Genomic DNA, 16,865 nt, shown 5'->3' with positions numbered 1-16,865 from the left:
GGGGCGCGGGGCGACGGGCGCGCACGGCGTCCTGAGCGCTGCCCAAGCCCAGGTGCGCCATCTCGCAGAGGTTGAGCAGCAGACAGAGACAACTGACCACATACATGACCAGCAGGAAGACCGTCTTCTCGGTGGGCCGCGACACGAAGCAGTCGACCACGTGTGGGCAGGGCTGACGGCTGCACGGAAAGAAGGGCGGCACCTCAAAGCCGTACAGCAGGTACTGACCCACCAGAAAGGCCACCTCGAAGGCGGCCCGTGCCACCAGCTGGGCCACGTACACGCGCATCAGGCCTTCCCGCTGGATGCGCCGCCGCCCATCATGAGGCCCATTGGGGCCCGGAGTCCCCACCACCTTGCCGTCCCCACCGGAGCCCTTGGCCACACCCGCGTCCTCGGCTTCATTCTCCCCTCCCAGGCCCTCTGTTGCCCCCTGCTCCTCGTCCTCCTCGCCCAGGCCCAGCATGGGCTCCTCCTCGCCCAGGTTGGCGGACTCGGGCCAGCTGGGGTGGGACGGCGGAGGCATTGGTAGGGGCGCGCGGGGCCCAGGGCAACGGCGGGGGGCGCGCTGGCGCTCTTCCTGCGCAGCACGGGCTAGGCGGTGCACAGCGTAGCCGAGGTACATGACGGAAGGCGTGGAGATGACCACTATCTGGAAGACCCAGAAGCGCACGTGGGACAGGGGCGCGAAGGCATCATAGCAGACATTGTCGCAGCCCGGCTGCCGCGTGTTGCACGTGAACTTGGTCTGCTCGTCAGAGTAGATGGACTCTCCTCCCACGGCCGTGAGCACAATGCGGAAGACCACCAGCACCGTGAGCCACACCTTGCCCACGAACGTGGAGTGGTGGTGGATCTCCTCCAGCAGCCGCGTCAGGAAGCTCCAGCTCATGTTGGTCATAGGGGCGGGGGGGGCGGGACCTGTAGGCCACAGCAGAGCTTAACCCAGGGTGAGGGGGAGAGTAGAGGAGGCCGATACTGGCCACACTGAGCTCAACCCAAAGCCAGGAAGGCTCCTGTGGCAGAGGTAGTGGCACCTGGAGCCGGGGCCCTAGAAAGGAACTATCTTCAGCTGAAGGGACAGCCCCTTCAGGAACACAGCTCCCACTCTGAGTTCTGACCTTGGTGCATACAGGGAGAGGTGGGGCCAGGGCAGGAGAAGGACAGATCCCAGGAGGATGGATGACAGGCTGCCTTGCTCCAGCTGAGCACCCAACCCCAGCAGCCCCCAAACCTGACCTCAGGTCCTGGTGGCCTGGAATGGAGCCAGCCCCTACTGCCTTCCCCTAGAACCCTTCCCAAGGAAAGCCTGGCCCCGGTGCAAGCTGAACCCCTCTCCCACCTCTGGGAACCCACCCTAAGCCCTGAGAGCCACAGGGGGTCAACTGGGTGAGCCAACTTTGCAGCTGAGGGGTAAACAGGCCAGCTCCAGTGAGAATCTGGGGGCTGCATGGCTTCAGGCCTCATGCACACATGCTCTCACCCCACTCAGCCCCCAGGAGCACCCAAGTCCCTGGAGAGGGTCTCATGGAGTCCTGTTCCCAGCCTGGGAGTGTACTCCAGCCTTCCCAGTCCCCAGCTCCTCAGCCAGTCCAGTTCCTCATCGGCCCCCATTCCTAAGGGCCTATGGGTCCCCACCAGTGCACTGCTCTCCCCTCCACACCCTGCACAGGGGCTCTGATCCCTCCCTCTCTATAAAGGACCCCCAGGCTCTTTCGTTCCCCTCACTCTGGTCCAGCTGCACCAGGAGCTGCCACCCAACCCTCTGGGCTGCTTTTCTCCTTCATGGGCACCCTCGTGTCTTCTGCAGTCACAGCTGAGAAATCCCAGCTGGGGGGCAGGGTGAGGCCAGGGGTACTGTCAGCAAGGCACAGTCACCAAAAGGCACCTGTGACACTCAGAGATAGCCACAGGCCACTCGCCACATCTCAGACCAATGCCCTTTCCAGACCAACTGATCACTATGTGCCCCTGTGCCCAGGAGAAGGGGCTCTGCAGGCAGAGCTACACAATACCAGCCCCCTGCACCTCCAGGGAGGGGCTGTACCTCCCAACACTCACCCTCCTTCCACCACAGTCAAGCCCAGTACCTGCACCTGGATAGTTTGGGGCAGGAGACCCCTGAGTGCCAGACTCTCTGGTCCCCTCCCTCCTGGACTGGGCCTGGGAGGCAGTGTGGGCAGGTATGGGATGGAGCAGCAGAGACAGGCAGGGCTCCAGGCCCTCTTTATGCAGCTGGGGCCTCACCCCTGAGTGGGGGGAGGAAGAGGGGGCAGCGGGGGTTCCTGGGGAAGTGACCTCACTTCCTCACATCTGTGTGCATGACCCATCTCAGCTACACATGTGTGAGGCAAACAGATGCACACCCACACATTCACTCAGACATATGTGCATATAGGTATGCAAACAGACATGCACACCCACGTGTGTGCACATGTATAAACAGATATACTCGTGTACATGCAGTTACCTCACATGTGCACTCAGACACATGCATGCTGGTATACAATGCACTCACAGACACATGCATACTCCTGCACACCTATAAATGCTCATGTACACAGTCACCACACACACATGCACTCAGACACGTGTACACAGACATGCACACTCACATGTGCACATACACTTGTGCACGCAGACACATGCACACTCCTGCACATCTATAAATGCTCATGTACACAGTCACCACATACACATGCAAACACTCAGGCACATGTGTACACAGACATGCACACATGTGCACATACACTTGTGCACGCACAGACACAGATACTGACTGGCACAGGCCCAGCCCTCCAGGGCCACCACCTTCACTGTCGCAGTAGGGACTTGTAACCTGGGTGCGGGTCCACATGCTGTGTACATGTATGTGTAGGGCCTGTCACACATGCACAGTCCCACATCACAGGAGACTGAGGCCCACGCCCCTCCTGCAGGAACCTAGGAAGTGTATGGCAGAGCAGGCCCCACTTCTTCCTTCTTTCCCAAGATGTTGGGGGTTAGTCTCAGGGTTTAGGCAGACCAGCCCCTAATTCCCAGGTGGCATTGCTCCCCACCCTGGGAGATATGATGGATTCTCTTGACATCACCTCTGTAGCTCCCACAGGTAGGCCCCTGCCCTGGGGATAAGGGACAGTGCTCTGCCCTGAGAGGCTTGTGCAGGTACAGTCAGGGCCCCAGAGAACAGACTTGCGGGGAAGAGGGCAGATGAGAGTGGCCCTGTGAGTAGTCAGCTGAGGGGTCATCCTGGGCAGCAAGATGGGGGAGGGAGCAAACCTCCTCTCTCCCTTCCCCAGTGACATGGAGGAGCTTGGGCAGCCTCACGGCAGGGCAGAGGCTCTGGCTCTTCAGATGGGTGCAGGTCCATTATGCAGCACCTTCACGCATACATAGTTGGGGTGTGGTTACTCCATGGTCAGGGAGCTGGCCCTGATTACCTCTGGCCTGGAAGACCCCTGCCCTGGTCTCAGTGCCATGGAGGGGGCTGCCCAAATCCACACCTTCTGCCGCCACTGCCTCCTGACCTGGCACATAGGCACTGGCAGGCACTGAAAATTCCAGAGGACCAGTCCCAAATACCTCCCTCCAGAATGGCTTCCAACACAGATGGGCCTATCTGGGTGGCTCTCTGCCCTGCACTCTTTGGGCTGTCAGCTTGGATGCACCTGCAGGGGCCTGTGTTGTCGCTCTGCAGATGCCTGAGGAAGCCCATGGACCAACCTCTGTGGTCACCCTGCCTGTGGAGTAAAATGCCAAACACCCCTGTAGCCCCATTCTGCTCCGCATGGGCCAAGCCGTCTTGCCATGGCCTCGGCTTCATGCTTCACGTGCTGACCCCACACGCATGCACAGCCCTCCCCCCCACCCCCACACACATCTCTGCCGGTGCACTGGACTGAACTGGGGGAGTGGGAGGGCCCTGGCATGGGCCACAGATATGTGAGAGGCAGGGCTGGAGTGTGCCATGTAGTCAAGAGTTAGCGTTGGAGACAGGGGTCTGAACTTGTGTTTGTCTTAACACAGGCACAGATGGTTTCCTAGAGAATGTCACAGATACATACATGCATACACACAGCTCTGTACTCCCTCGCCTGTCAGCTGAAAGGACCTAAATCAAAAACACCCCATAGCACTGAACACACCTCCATCCCACTCCCCACTTAAGGAACCAGTGCTCAGAAGACCGGCTGATTCCAGGGCAGGGAGTTTGGGGGGAAAAGAAATCCATCTGGATCATTGGGTGGTGGCTGAGGTTAAGGAAGTTGCTAATGTGCACACACACACATACACACTGATGGGGTGTGTCAAAGCAATGCAGGAGCTCACCGAAGGAGCGCCCTGTATCCAAGCCTGGCCAATTTGGGCAATAGAATAAATAAAGTAGTAATATGGATTGAGTTTTAGATTATCACCAAGGTTTAAAATAAATGAGTTCTCACTCATTTATTTGATATAAATGATTCAATAACTAAATAGGGAAAAGAAAATTCTAAAAGGTGTTTGCAAGCACTGCGCCTTCCAGGAGGGGAGCCCAACTCTCCATTCCTCGGGGGCAGCTGCCCAGAGAGCCCCTTACACAGCATGCAGCAAAAGAGAGAAGAGTGGGATCTGCAAATGTCATTTCAGTTCAAGGACAGGTCCCACCCCCAGTGAAAAGCCAGGTTGAGAGTATGGGCCTTGTTATGATGTGAAAAGGTACTGCCCCTGCCATCTTTCCCTCAAACCTCAGCCCTGACCATTGACCAAGCCAAGGGCCTCAGCCCAAGGGGTTTGAGGGGCCCCTGAAGCGGGGAACTGCATGTGGGGCCCTGTGGGGTTGGGGAGCACCAAGGGCAGCGAAGATCATGGGAAAATTCAGGAATCTGTAGGAAGTGTGGGCTGTAGTTTTGACAGCACATCCTTATTGATGCAGTGATTGTGACAAGTGTGCCACAGGGTAATGGGCATGGGGGTCACATGGGAACTCTCCCTGGTCTCCACAATTTCCCTGTACACAAGAGTTGGAAAGAAAAACCTTAATTAAAATAGTTCCTGCTCCATCTCTTGAAGGGTCCTCTCCCTGTCTTTCCCACCTGCCAGGCATCTATTTGTCTGGTGGCTGCAAGCACTGAGTAGGGACTTTGGTAACCTGTCCTGGGCTGGCAGGGGGCAGGTGGGAGAACAGGCTGACCCCTTTGCTGTCAGTGCTACTGGGAGGCTGTGGCCATCAGGGGCTCAGCTGGGCCTATGGTGGGTGGGGGTGGGGTTGCTGACCCTTCAGGGATCCAGTCCCAGGGGGTTTGCAGAGACTTTTGTTTACAGAGAATCTCCCTCAAGCTATGTGTCAGAGCGTGGGTAGGCGAAGGCCACTCAGGGATCCAGGGTGAGGTTTGGCCGGAAAGAACCTGGGAGGGGCACGCCTGGCAGTGGTCAGCAAGGATGTGGGGTTGGGGGAAGGAGGATGACTACTGGGCCAGTAATGGGCACAAACAGGGGCACCCCATGATAGCTGGTCACCTCCACAAAGAGCCTAGAGGGAGGCACCTGACAGGGAGGAAGGTGACAGGCAGACACCATGGCTCCAGTGGGTGTCAGGAGGACCCACTGTGGGAAGAACTGGCCTGCCACCCCCATCCAGGGCTGGAGGAGTAGTCTCTGCCAGGGTGGGCAGCTGGGCTCTCCCTGATTCAAGCCACCCCTCCCCCCAAGTTCTGAACAAAGGCTGAGGAGGCAGGCAGGGCTGAGGGCCAGGGCCGGCCCAGCGCCATCAAGCAGTGCAGCAGACCGGGGGCTGGCCATCAATTTCCTTTCCATCCCTGGCCTGACTTCCTCCCAGTGGCTCAGGGCCATGGGCAGAACTTCCTCCACTGAGATGGGGTTGTGGGTAGGGCTGCAGTGCTCAGCTGGCCATAGTGCCTGGGGATCTTGCCCTGGGAACCTTTGGTCACTGGAACTGAGTCTCAGGCAGCTTCTTTTAGTCCCCGAGGACGCAGGGCCCCTGCATGCGCCTGGCACTGGCAGCCCTCGTCTACTTGTGAGCACCCACAAGGACCCCACAGCAGCTCCGTCCTGCTAGGCTGAGGCTTTAGTTGGGGTGCAGGACCTGCCTCACCTGCCTGCTGAGGGGCCCTAGGGGATCAGGCCTCATGCAGGCTTGGTACTGCATGCTCATCTCCCCACCCAACCTTAGCACTAGCCCCAGGTCTCTCCCTTGTCAGCTCTGTGGTGGTCCCATGGGTTCTATCCTCATCCCTCCCCAGGACACTGGCCCCCCAGACTGGATGCCCCAGTCATGTTTCACCTGGACTCCTCAGCTGCCTAAGACCCAAACCCCAGGCCTGCGGACCCTCTGCTACATCAACTGCACCTGCAGCTCCTACGTAGATCACAGCCTCCCTGCCCCCAGCAGCTTAAGGAGGGTCACATGCCCCACAGGGTTGGGTACCAGGGAGCCCAGGCTCTTGGTCAAAGCTCTCATCCTCACAGGGTCCTCAGGGCTGGCCTTGCCCACATCTGGACTCTGATTTGCAGGTGTGCACACTCACATGCACTCACACTCCTTTCTGGGAAGCACTCACCCACAGCGTGTTCAGCAAATGCAGGGGGTGAACAGACTTTTGAGCTCTGGGGAGGATGGCTGTACCTGAGATGCAAATAGCTGGGCTCCAGGGGACCCCCAGGGACCCCTCTCCACTGTGGCTGGAACCCTGAAACCAGGAAGCGAGGGGCATTCCTCCCCAAAGGGTGAAGGAACAATAGGGTCGGGCCTGGGGAGTGAGTCATCGTGGCACAGTCCAAACAGCTCAAGCAGCCATGCTGGTGCTGCTTCCAGGCCTCTCCGGGCACTGTGGGCCCAGGGCAGGACATGGAGCCCCACCCCCGCAGGGTGCCCATACTCTCTAGCTCTCCTTAATCCCACCCTACCCCCATCCCCTTCTTGTAAACTGCCTTGGGTAAAGCCACCAGAGCCAGCACTGTTTCTCAGCAGGTAGTATGGCATCACTCCTTCTTTCAGTTTCCCCACCCATCACATCCATCTGCTCCCCCTACAGCCCAGTGCACCATACGCCTCGGGCAGGCACAGCCCTCACCAGTGCAGCAGCCCTGGTCACTATTGGATGTGCCAGTGCCCCTTTGCCTTGCTGGCCACTTGCAGGGCCCCCTGCCCACTTCCATTCCTCATCCTTGTCCCCCACCCCGACAAGTCACTCACCATGTCTGCGGCATATTGGGGGGCCCTCCTGGAGGACAAGGGTCTATTCTGCTCTCTGCTGGCCCTGGGGGCCAGACCTGAGGATCTGGGACCCAGCAGGTACTTGTGAGGTCTTAAGGACTGGAAGCCCCAGGTCACGCCGAGGCTGGCTGAAGCTGGGTCAGCAGTGCAGAGGAAAGGCAGGTGGGCCCACTCTGGTTCATCTGCCATGTATAGAGGTGGGGCTCTGAAATTCCCCCTAGGCCTAAATGGCCCAAGGCCCCAGCCTCTGGACACACTGTAGCTGCCTGACTAATGTGGGCTGGACAGTCTTGCACAGCCTGAGGGGCCCTAGCTGCTGGGGGAGGTGCTGGGCACATACTCCTTCCTTCCCTGCTCATCAGCTGGCCTTAACAGTCCCAATAGCTCGACATTCCCCTACTTTCAGGTCTCATTGTCCTAGAAGACTCTGCAGGTCAGGACCTGTTTATGAGACGGTAGGCCTGCGACAGACCCCTAGAATGGAGGGACACCCAGCCAGACCCAGCACCTGTCATCTCCTGGGGCTAGATTTCAGAAGCCAGCCCGGCCCGAGAACCTGGCCTAAAGGGAAGGGTAACACTGCTCTGCTCCAAAGGGCAGCCCACACCTGGTTTCCCAGATAGCAGCCTACCTTTCTCAAGCCAGAAAATCCAAGTTCTTCTGAGACCTTCCACCTGCCGGCTGGTAAGACACTGGCCTCCAAGGGTGTCTACCCAGCAGAGTCCAGGGCCCGACCCAGGGCCACCTCTCACTACCAAGCACAATATAGAGGGAGGGCCTTCAAGGGCCCCATTGTTCCCCTCAAGGCCCAGCGTCTGAATCCTCAATTGTCCATGGGGCTGTACAGGGCCAAGAAAGGGAAGGGGCCTCCCCCAGGCTGCACAGTGGGCTGGGAGGCAGCCCAGCCCTGTCTCACCTGCCCTAAGGCCTGGGGGCACTGCCCAGTGCCTTTGCCCACTGTCCCGCACCCAGCCCCAGCTCCCGCCAGGCCTCATCTGTGAATCTGGGCTTTTGGATGATGCCCAGTCTCTCCAACTATTTCCATCTGGGCTACCTGCCGCCTCTGGGTCTTCATCCACTATGTGTCTTGGTCCCATCGCAGGAGTGTGGCCTGGGCATGGACCACCACACCACAGCCCACCACAGCTGCTCTGGCCCAAATGAGCAGTACGGTAGGTGCCTTCTCAGATTCCAGGATCCTGAAACCACAAGAGGCCCCGGGTGTCCTTCCTGTGTTGGCCTCTCCCAGACCATTGGGCCAGCTAGACTCTTGGCTGTGCATAAGGCTGGGAGCATATGGCACATACAGGCCCCAATGATGCAGAGGTCTAGTCCCTGAAGTCTCACCCTACTCCCAGGTCAGTAGCATCTGTCCCTTGGGTACCCCTTGTCTGGATCAGGGACCATGAGGAATGGCTAAAGCAGGATGAGAGCCCAGGGCCTCTTCTCCTCAGCCTCAAGCTACCTTGATGAGACAGTATGAGGCATATGCTCCCCAGGAGCCCTGCCCACTCTTGGGGGTGGAGGGAGCCCACCCGCCAGGAAGTAGCCCAGCCCTGGGGGACCCCCAATGAAGGCAGCCCCAGCTGGTCCCCTGACATGGAGTTGGAGTGTGGGGAAGCTGGGGACCCTGGTGTCCTTGGTGGGGATTAGGCGAGGGGAGCATGGAAATAGGGTGCAGCTAGGGGGCAGCCTCACTAGCCAGCAGCTCAGAGCAGCAGACTAGAATGGGACCTGATACTCTCTGCCTTCCTGGGGCTGGCTGTTGAGGGGTGGGACTGTCAGGAGGGTCGGGGTCCAGCACGGAGGGTGCCGGGCCTGAGAGGCCATCCACGGGCTCAAGGACACTCTAACCAGCAGCTCTTTATTAGGACACCGGCCCAGCTCCCACAGGAGAGGGGGACTGAGTAGGGGGCACCCAGAAATGGGCATGGGTGGAGGGAGCGAGCTAGGCAGGTAGAGCCACCTCTCATAAACACCCTGACCACCAGGGGGAATGCAGGGCCCTATCCAGGGAGGACACAGGTAGCAGCCTCCTCAGGAGAGGCCAGTCCCTTGAGCCTTCTTGATTTCCTGCAGGAAAGAAAAATAGAGGGGCATGTCTAGGGCCTGGGCCACATGTCCCATCCCAGGCTCTTTTCCTAGGAGAGACAGAAGTCTAGCCACCCCCCCACCCCAGCCCACCTCGGAGAGCCCACCTCAGAGAGTGCCTCCTTCAGGGTCCAGTAGGCCTTGTCCAGGCTGTCATTGACGATGACCAGGTCAAACAAGCCGGGCTCTTTGCCTGGGGGTGAGTGGGGCACAGGGCCAGTGCAGGCTCAGTGAGGGGTGGGGGAACTATGGGTGACAGCTCCTGCCCCTGCCCCTACTTTCTCCCTCCAATGAGTGAGTCAGTCTGCCACGAGGGACAGTGGGGGACACTGGCTAGGCACTCACTGCTTTCCATGTCTACCCGGGCAGCGGCCAGGCGCTTGGCCAGGCTCTCCTCTGTCTCTGTGTTGCGCTGTCGCAGACGCTGTTCCTGAGGAGCATGTGAGGGTCAGAGCCCGCAGAGCAGCCATGGAAGAGCAGCCCCAGCCTGGCTGGTGCTGGCCCCGGCCCCGGCCCCACCCCTGCCCAGGCTCCAGGCCCCCACCAGGACTTCGAGGGAGGGCGGCTGCACGAAGATGTAGATGGGCTGCAGGTCGGTCTTCTTAATGTTGCGCACGCCCTGGAGGTCCACGTCTAGCACGCAGATGCGGTTCATAGCCTGCACAGCGCGAACCGCCGCTTTGCTGGGGGTGGCCAGAGGGGAGGGGCGGCCACTCAGCCCGGGCTCCTCAGGCCTTAGTAACCCCACCTTCGGCCCTGGGCTCCTGCTTTCCCCACTCCCTTGCTCTGGGCCTGGCTAGGGGCCCTGCAAAGGCCCACCCTGATCCCATCTGTGCCCCTTTACGGAAGCACTCCCCCAGCAACTCTTGTACTCAGGCCCTCTGCTGGGCTGGGGGCCACAGTGAGAAGGGGCAGGAGGGCCCTGGCTGTCACTGCTGGGCCCAGGGATCCTGGCTCCTGCAGCTCCAGCGCCCCATTTCAGGGGCTGGCTTGGCTGCCCTTCCCAGCTGCACCTGGGGTAGAACGTGATGGTCCCGTGGGGGGCTTGGGAACAGGCTGCACACAGCAAGCCTTGGCCAGCCTATACAATGACACTGCTCTGGGTGTGGGGGTGGGGTGAGGGGTACAGCTACTGCTGGGCCTGGGACCCTCCCAGGAGGCCCCAGTGGTTGGAAGGGAGGGGAGGGGGGCTTCAGTGTAGCCTGTAGACCTCTGAGACCCAGGTCCCCTGGGTCCTCATTGCATACCAGCCCATGGAGTGGCCCCCTGTTCCCACAGTGGCCTGGCCAGAGCCCTGGCTGCCGCTCCATCTCAACCCTTAGAGGGGCTGGGTCCCTCATTTCGACAGCCCGAAGAGCGAAGCCCCTGTCCCAGCTGCCCATTCTACATCCCCAGGAGGCTGGAAGGAAGGTGGGAGGGAGGGTCCTGAGCTCTGCTCACCTGGTCCCATATAGGTTCCCAGAGAACTCAGCATGTTCAATAAAGTCCCCGGCAGCAATGTCCCGCTGCATCACCTCCCTGGTCACAAAGTAGTAATCTGCAAGGAGCAGAAGTTGTCAAGGCTGCCCATACCCAGACCACCAGGGTCCATGGGACCACACAGAACCAGCTTCTGTCCTGGGCCTGTCTGCCCATCTGTCCATCTGCAGTGAGAGCTATTCTGGCTACTGGGCAGGGAGAGATGTCTGAGGAGACAGACATACAGACACCTCTTCTTACACTGTCCTCACCAAGGGGGGCCTGGAGACTGCAGGATTCCACAGGGGAGGTTGGGGGAACTTTGATGCCCTGTCTCAGGCACAAATGCCCTATTAAGGTTACAGAGAATGCTTGTGATGTCAGAAAGCCCTAAATGCAGTGCATGGCTGTGACTTTATCAACAGGCCGTGCGGAGAACAGTGCACACGCTGGGAGCAGTACCCCACAGATGCCTGGTGCTAGGATCAGGGTCCCCACCTGCATCTCACATGGACATCTGGTGCCAGCACTTGCCCATCCACCCACCCTGGAGGAGAATCCCCATCAGATGGGGAGACTGAGGCCTCATCAATACCCCAACAGGCAGGGGGCAGCTCCAGGCCGGTACTGGGGCACCAAGAGGCAGGGCCAGCTCACCTTTGCCGTTCTCCTCTCCAGGCCGCGGGTCCCTCGTGGTGTCTAGGAACAAGCACCTGTGACTCACCTAGGATATCTAGAGCCCTCACATCCCATCCCCAGGGCCTCTCCAAAGGGCCAAGCTTAGCCTGTGTGTGGGGGCTGTGGGAGGCTCCAGGGGTTTAGCAGCATAGGCATGCCCCCTGTGTGTGAAGGGGGCTCCTGGGTAGGCACATCCCCATGTGTGTGGGGGCTTCAGGGGGATTGGCAGGGCCCCCAATCCCCTAGAGCCTCACGGGACACGCTGAATCCAAAGATGCTGCTGTGCTCTTGCAGGAGTCTCTTGAGCAGGGTGCTCTTTCCAGCCCCTGATGGTCCACTCAAGACGACGGGCCTTGGTCCTGACATCCCTGTGGGCGAGTGGGGGCACATATCAGCAGGCCTGAGGGACTCCAGTGGGTGGGGTGGCTGCAGTCACACATACCCCAACTTTCCCCAGGAATCAGACGGAACTGAAGACTGTACTCAAATCCTGGCTGCACCTCCCCGAGGAGTGGGCTACTCAGTACCACAAACACATGGCCTCTCCAGGTGTCTATTCTGACCCCACCTGGGGAGCCTGGACTTCTGCTCCTGGGAGGAGCATGTCTGGGTCCCCACCCCTGCGTCTCCTGGCACTATGCCCTAGAGGCAGCCATGGTCAAGGTCAGTGGAACCCAAGCCCTATTCCAGGAACCTTCATCAGGAAGTGAGGGGCCAATCCCGAGGGACAACAGCTTCCTGACCTCCCTCCCCCAACCTTTGATACTTGCTGGGAAGCCAGCAGAAGGGCAGCAGTGGCCTCCTCTCAGCCCCACAGCAAGAGACGTAGATGCCTGCCCCAGGTGAGAATGGGAGAGGGACTTTGAGGGGCATGGGTCCAGTCAGCTCTGTGCCTGCCTGACACCCCCAGTCTCCCTCCCCAGGGCAGGACGCACCTCCTGAGTGGGGTGCTGCAGCCGTGGTCAGCCTGGGCTGCTCTGGATGAGCTGGGAGGGGTTGATAATCCCAGCCTCCTCCTGCCTCTTAGCACTAAAACCCTCCCAAGGCAGTCAGCCCCACCTGCTCTGTACTAGAGAGAAGGCTGCTCCTGGCCCTTGAGAGGCAGCCTGCCTTCCCAGCCACAAGCGTGATGGCAGGAAGGCCACGTGCAGGTGCACCCTGCTCCAGACGGAGACCCCCGGAGGGCAAGTGGGAACTGGAACAGCTCCTTACGCCAGCCTGCCCCTGCAGGGCTCCCTGGGGGCCCTCTGGTAAGGTGTGAAGGCCCCCAAGGCACAGTCAATGGCCAGCAGACCACCAGTGAGGACCTGGAGGGATAAGCCACTTGGCCTGAGGACACCCAACCCAGGGCAGCTCTCTAGCAGGCCCCCCCCGCCCCCACCCTGTGGGCAGTGCTTTCTTAATCTGCAATATAGGCCAAGTGGGTAATCTTGCTAAAGCATGGCTATTCTGGGGCCATCGCACTCCACACATGTGCAGAGAAGGAGGTGGGAGACAGATACAGGAGGAGGAAGGGACCTAGAAGAACCCATCAACACAGTGAGTGTCATCTCCATGTGACCAACTCTTAGCTCCTCAGTCTCTTGCGAGTTTCCTGTTACAAGAGTACCTTGTTTCTAATGATATTCCCGCTAGACTCCCAGCTCCTCTCTGGTGTCCGAGCTTTCCCACCCAAACACACGTGCCACCACACATGCCACCTGCATGCCTGCACTCACATGTACCTGGCTCCAAGCTCATGGCGACTGCCAGCTGTCCCCACAGCCCTGTCCCCCAGAGGCGCGGTGCATGAGAAGTGTCATCTCTCCCTCACTGGCACCCTTCACAAAGCCCCATCCTTTACAAGACAGATGTCCTGTGGGTAGCCCAACCCAGTCTCCTGGGTCTATCTGGACTTCCTAGGCACTGAGTAACTGAAGAGGGGAGTAGAGGGAGGGACACAGGATGGAAGAGGAGAGGCTGGGCACCACCAAGTCCCAAGGGGGACTAAGGAGGCTGGGGTTTGCCCCACCACACTGCCTAGCCTCTGGACAGTGTTGAGTCCCTGCCCCTCGGGCCAGGCAGCTGTGGTTGTCCAGTGGCCTAGACCCCTTGAACCTGATGGTGTGTTGCTGCCACAGGAATGTGAGTTCTTCCAGGGCAAGGGAACACACAGTGACAGCCGCAGCGATGGACCAGGAGGCCTGCTTGAGCCTTGATCATAGCAGCAAACCCTCAACTCAGTGGGTGCTGGGGCCCCTAGCACCCAACTTGGGGTATCCACCTCCAGGGAGGGGAGAACCCAAGGTCTCTCCACCTCCATCAGGGATGTTAGGAGGCACCCTCTGGGGGACTAGAGGCACAAGGAAGGGAGGGTGGCCCACCCCTCCTGCCTGCACAGAAGCCCCTCATAGACATTCTGCTCTAGCCTGTGCCTGCCAAAGGTGGTGCCCTGCCCTAGCACCCCACAACCCATGGTCACACCCAGCCTGCCGCTGAGCTGCTGGAGATGGGACTCTGTTTGGTGATTGCTGTGACAGAGTGATCACTATAGCCACCATCCACAGTACACCTAGTGTAAGACAGTGCTCTAGGCTTCGGGGCCCCAGTGATCAAGCACTCTGGTGCTTGCAGAACTGGTTAACTGAAATGCACACGTCAGAGGGGTCATCTCTTGGGAAGATAGAGCCCTCCATTCAGGGCAGTCTGTGTCCTCTACTCCCCAACGACCTCACAATCCCAAACCCCAGCTGGACAGCAAGAAACAGGAAAGTACATGGGACTGCAATAAGGACCCAGAACGCAAGCCCGTGTGTTCCAGAATGCTCTCCACTGGAAGCACACCTGAGAAGCGTCCTATACGGCCAGGTGGCTCTTCTCCAGAAGCATGAGGTAGAACCCCCTCTTTCTGGCTTCCTCTTGTGGCCCACCCTCTCCCGAGGGCTGGGCACTGTCACCACCCCACTTCCCTCCCAATTTCTCTACAAGACACCAGGATGAGGTGTGATACCTGAGAACACAGGGAGGAAAGGTCAAGTCCTAGCAGTCCTCTTTTAAACCACTAGCCACAAGGTGGGAAGAGATCTGCCTAAGGACAGCAGGTCATGCCCCATCCCCCAAAGAGGCCATGTGGGGCAGGAGAACCAGCCTGGCCTTAGCCTCAGTGCTCTGCATGTGGAACATGTCCTGACCAAGTAGCCCTGACAAACCATTTGGCCTTTGGGAATCGGCTTGAACTGGGACAGCCACAAAGTGGCCTTCTCACTTCCCACAGTGGGGCTGGACCATTCCTATCCTGAGAAAGCTGGGCTTTCAAAAACATGGGCAAGAACCACACAGTGCAGGACTTGGGCCTGTCCTGGTGCTGGCACGGCACATCCGAGTCTCTTTGCATAAAGAAGGATCAGGATTGTCCTGCACCAGATCCTAATTTTGCCTCACGGGTAGAAGGCAGAGGAGGCACAGAAGTTTTGGCTCCCAGGAAAAGAGCTATGAAGCAAGAGGAGCCCAGGCCCTCCGTGGGTCAGTCTCAGCCTTACAAAGGTGAAACTGAGACCTGCACTGGCAGGGTCAACAGGGGACCAGGGGAGACCTGGAGCTGACTACAGGAGCGCCTGCCCCCACGCCAGTGTTCCCAGCTGTTCACCCCTGTTACTAACCTTTGCTTCTCATGGGCTGGAGTCACCTCTTCCCACTCCCAACCAAGTCACAACACCCCCTTCATTTCTGCTGCTCTGAGCATGTTTTTTCAAATATGCTAAATATGCCACAAAAGATGGAAATATACCATTTAGGTGTTAGAAAAAAAGAATTTGGGTGTGGCTTAAGAGAAAGGTACATACTGAGTGCACTGCTAGAACTTCTGGAATCTGCTCCTCAAGGAAACTGCTGATATCACCCTTCTGAGCCAAAAGTCAAGGGCTAGGTCTGAAATCGAACTCAACAAAGCCCAGGCACGCTGCACCTGTCACAGGTGTGGCACTGACCTGGGTGTGAGCGGGCTTGGTGTTGCAGGCAGGTGTATGGAGTTATTAGCAGAGGTAGGGTGGGGACTCACCTGGCAGGAAATTTAGCTTGTCAGTGGTTAAGACAGGAAATCCCCTCCCACCTGAAATCCCTCCGGGGGGGCAGGGAATGGGAACGTTTTCTCAAGTTCCTCATAAGTCATAGCCTGGAAAGTCTAAGAGTGACAGAAAAGTCCAGAAAAGCCCACATTTGGGTAGCCATGCCGCCTGGGGGACTCAGGTGAGGCTGACTGCAAAGGTCAAGTCTTGCCCACCCCCCTCCTGTCCTGTGGGCCCCATCCCACACTAAGCAGCTGTCACCTCAGCTTATAGTTTCCCTCTTCCCCAGTGAAAGCCAACAGTGATGACGGATGATGTGACATGCTTCACTGCTCCTCCCCAAACCAGCACATGGATGAACTAGGCTCACTACCTCTCTGCTCCTAGAAGAATGTCTAAGAACCACATTCTTAGACATTGGGCAGCTCCAGCAATCGAAATCTGAGGTCTCGGAAACTGAGGGAAGCTGAACCTCAATTTACCACACCCATGAGTCAGGAAGTCTTGCCCCCAGCGATCTGCTCTTGGGCGCAGAATCTGAATCTAAAACTGTGAAGCAGGCCAGGAACCTGCAGCAGTCCTAAGGGCCCTCAGAGCAGTCAGCTCCACGTGCCCAGGACCACCAGGAGGGTTTCCCTTGAGCTCGGGAAAGACACTACGTTACTACAAGGTGGCTAGGACTCTGCTATACGAGCTCCCCAGACGGCCAGTAATGTCCTTCGGAACCCTCATCTCCCAGGGTTTTCGGCTCTGCTGTGTGGCCCACCTTGGGGAGGAGTGTCAGGCTGCTTCCCCTTTCTGCCCCTCCGCATCCTTCAGGGTCCACAATGGCATCCAGCATGAAGTCCTCAGGCTGCAGGGGTTTTTACAAACTGTCTGGAGCTTCTAGTGACAGAATTTCCTCCTACGTTTTGAGAACTGACACAGGGGAACCAGCTTTTAATGTGCCTAAGAAAAACAGCCACCAGAAGCAACTTTAACACAAAAACACCCAAACACATAGAACACAACTTCAAAACGTAGTGCGGCCCTTTAAATGAAGTCAATTCACCTGCATGAAAAAACGCGCTACCCTGTCTGTCCTCGTATCCTCTGTCTTGCTCGCTGGGACCCGGCGACGAGCCAGTCCTAGGAACCCCTGACGTAACCTGAGGCACGCGGGAAGCGGCGTCCCGGGTGCAGGAAGAAGACTGAATGCGAATGCTTGCTTATACGCGCGGGGCCGCGGCGGCCCCCGGGACGGCCCTCCGGGACCTGCGCGCACCCAGACGCTTCGCCCCTCGCGGACAGGCCACCACTCACCGTCCGAGGGGGCGCGGCCCAGGGCGGCCGCCGCCAGCCCGGCCAGCGGGCGCCGCAGCATGAGAGGCCACCACCGC

The 16,865-nt window shown here is 58.8% G+C and overlaps 2 protein-coding genes across 6 annotated transcripts in view; both read right to left on the bottom strand.

Moving 5' to 3' along the window:
- The window catches only part of GJC2 (gap junction protein gamma 2), a 1,662-nt gene extending 761 nt beyond the window's left edge, over window positions 1–901 (bottom strand). Inside the window, exon 1 of the mRNA XM_006923369.2 lies at window positions 8–901. Coding sequence (XP_006923431.1) covers window positions 8–901 — 894 coding nt within the window. The remainder of the gene's footprint in view (window positions 1–7) is intronic.
- Window positions 902–9,059: 8,158 nt separating this feature from the next.
- On the bottom strand, window positions 9,060–16,859 carry GUK1 (guanylate kinase 1). Of its 5 annotated transcripts, none has more exons than XM_006923272.3 (10): window positions 16,789–16,851; window positions 16,538–16,634; window positions 16,253–16,434; window positions 11,698–11,811; window positions 11,423–11,464; window positions 10,748–10,844; window positions 9,852–9,990; window positions 9,653–9,737; window positions 9,415–9,500; window positions 9,060–9,289 (listed from the first exon to the last, which is right to left on the bottom strand). In XM_006923272.3, exons 3-10 carry the CDS (start codon window positions 16,296–16,298, stop codon window positions 9,254–9,256), a joined length of 645 nt encoding a protein of 214 aa, XP_006923334.1. In that variant the 5' UTR covers window positions 16,299–16,434; window positions 16,538–16,634; window positions 16,789–16,851; the 3' UTR covers window positions 9,060–9,253. The 5 variants fall into 5 exon arrangements, with proteins under 5 accessions (XP_006923334.1, XP_024896504.1, XP_015453412.1 ...); XM_025040736.1 differs by having other exon boundaries at window positions 16,253–16,404; XM_015597926.2 differs by lacking the exon at window positions 16,253–16,434 and having other exon boundaries at window positions 16,789–16,852.
- Window positions 16,860–16,865: the final 6 nt, after the last annotated feature.

The sequence above is a fragment of the Pteropus alecto genome, unplaced genomic scaffold (genome assembly GCF_000325575.1).
Source record: "Pteropus alecto unplaced genomic scaffold, ASM32557v1 scaffold78, whole genome shotgun sequence".
Lineage (NCBI taxonomy): Eukaryota > Metazoa > Chordata > Mammalia > Chiroptera > Pteropodidae > Pteropus > Pteropus alecto.
Note: the sequence above shows the minus strand (reverse complement) of the source record. Positions and strands in the feature narration are given on the sequence as shown.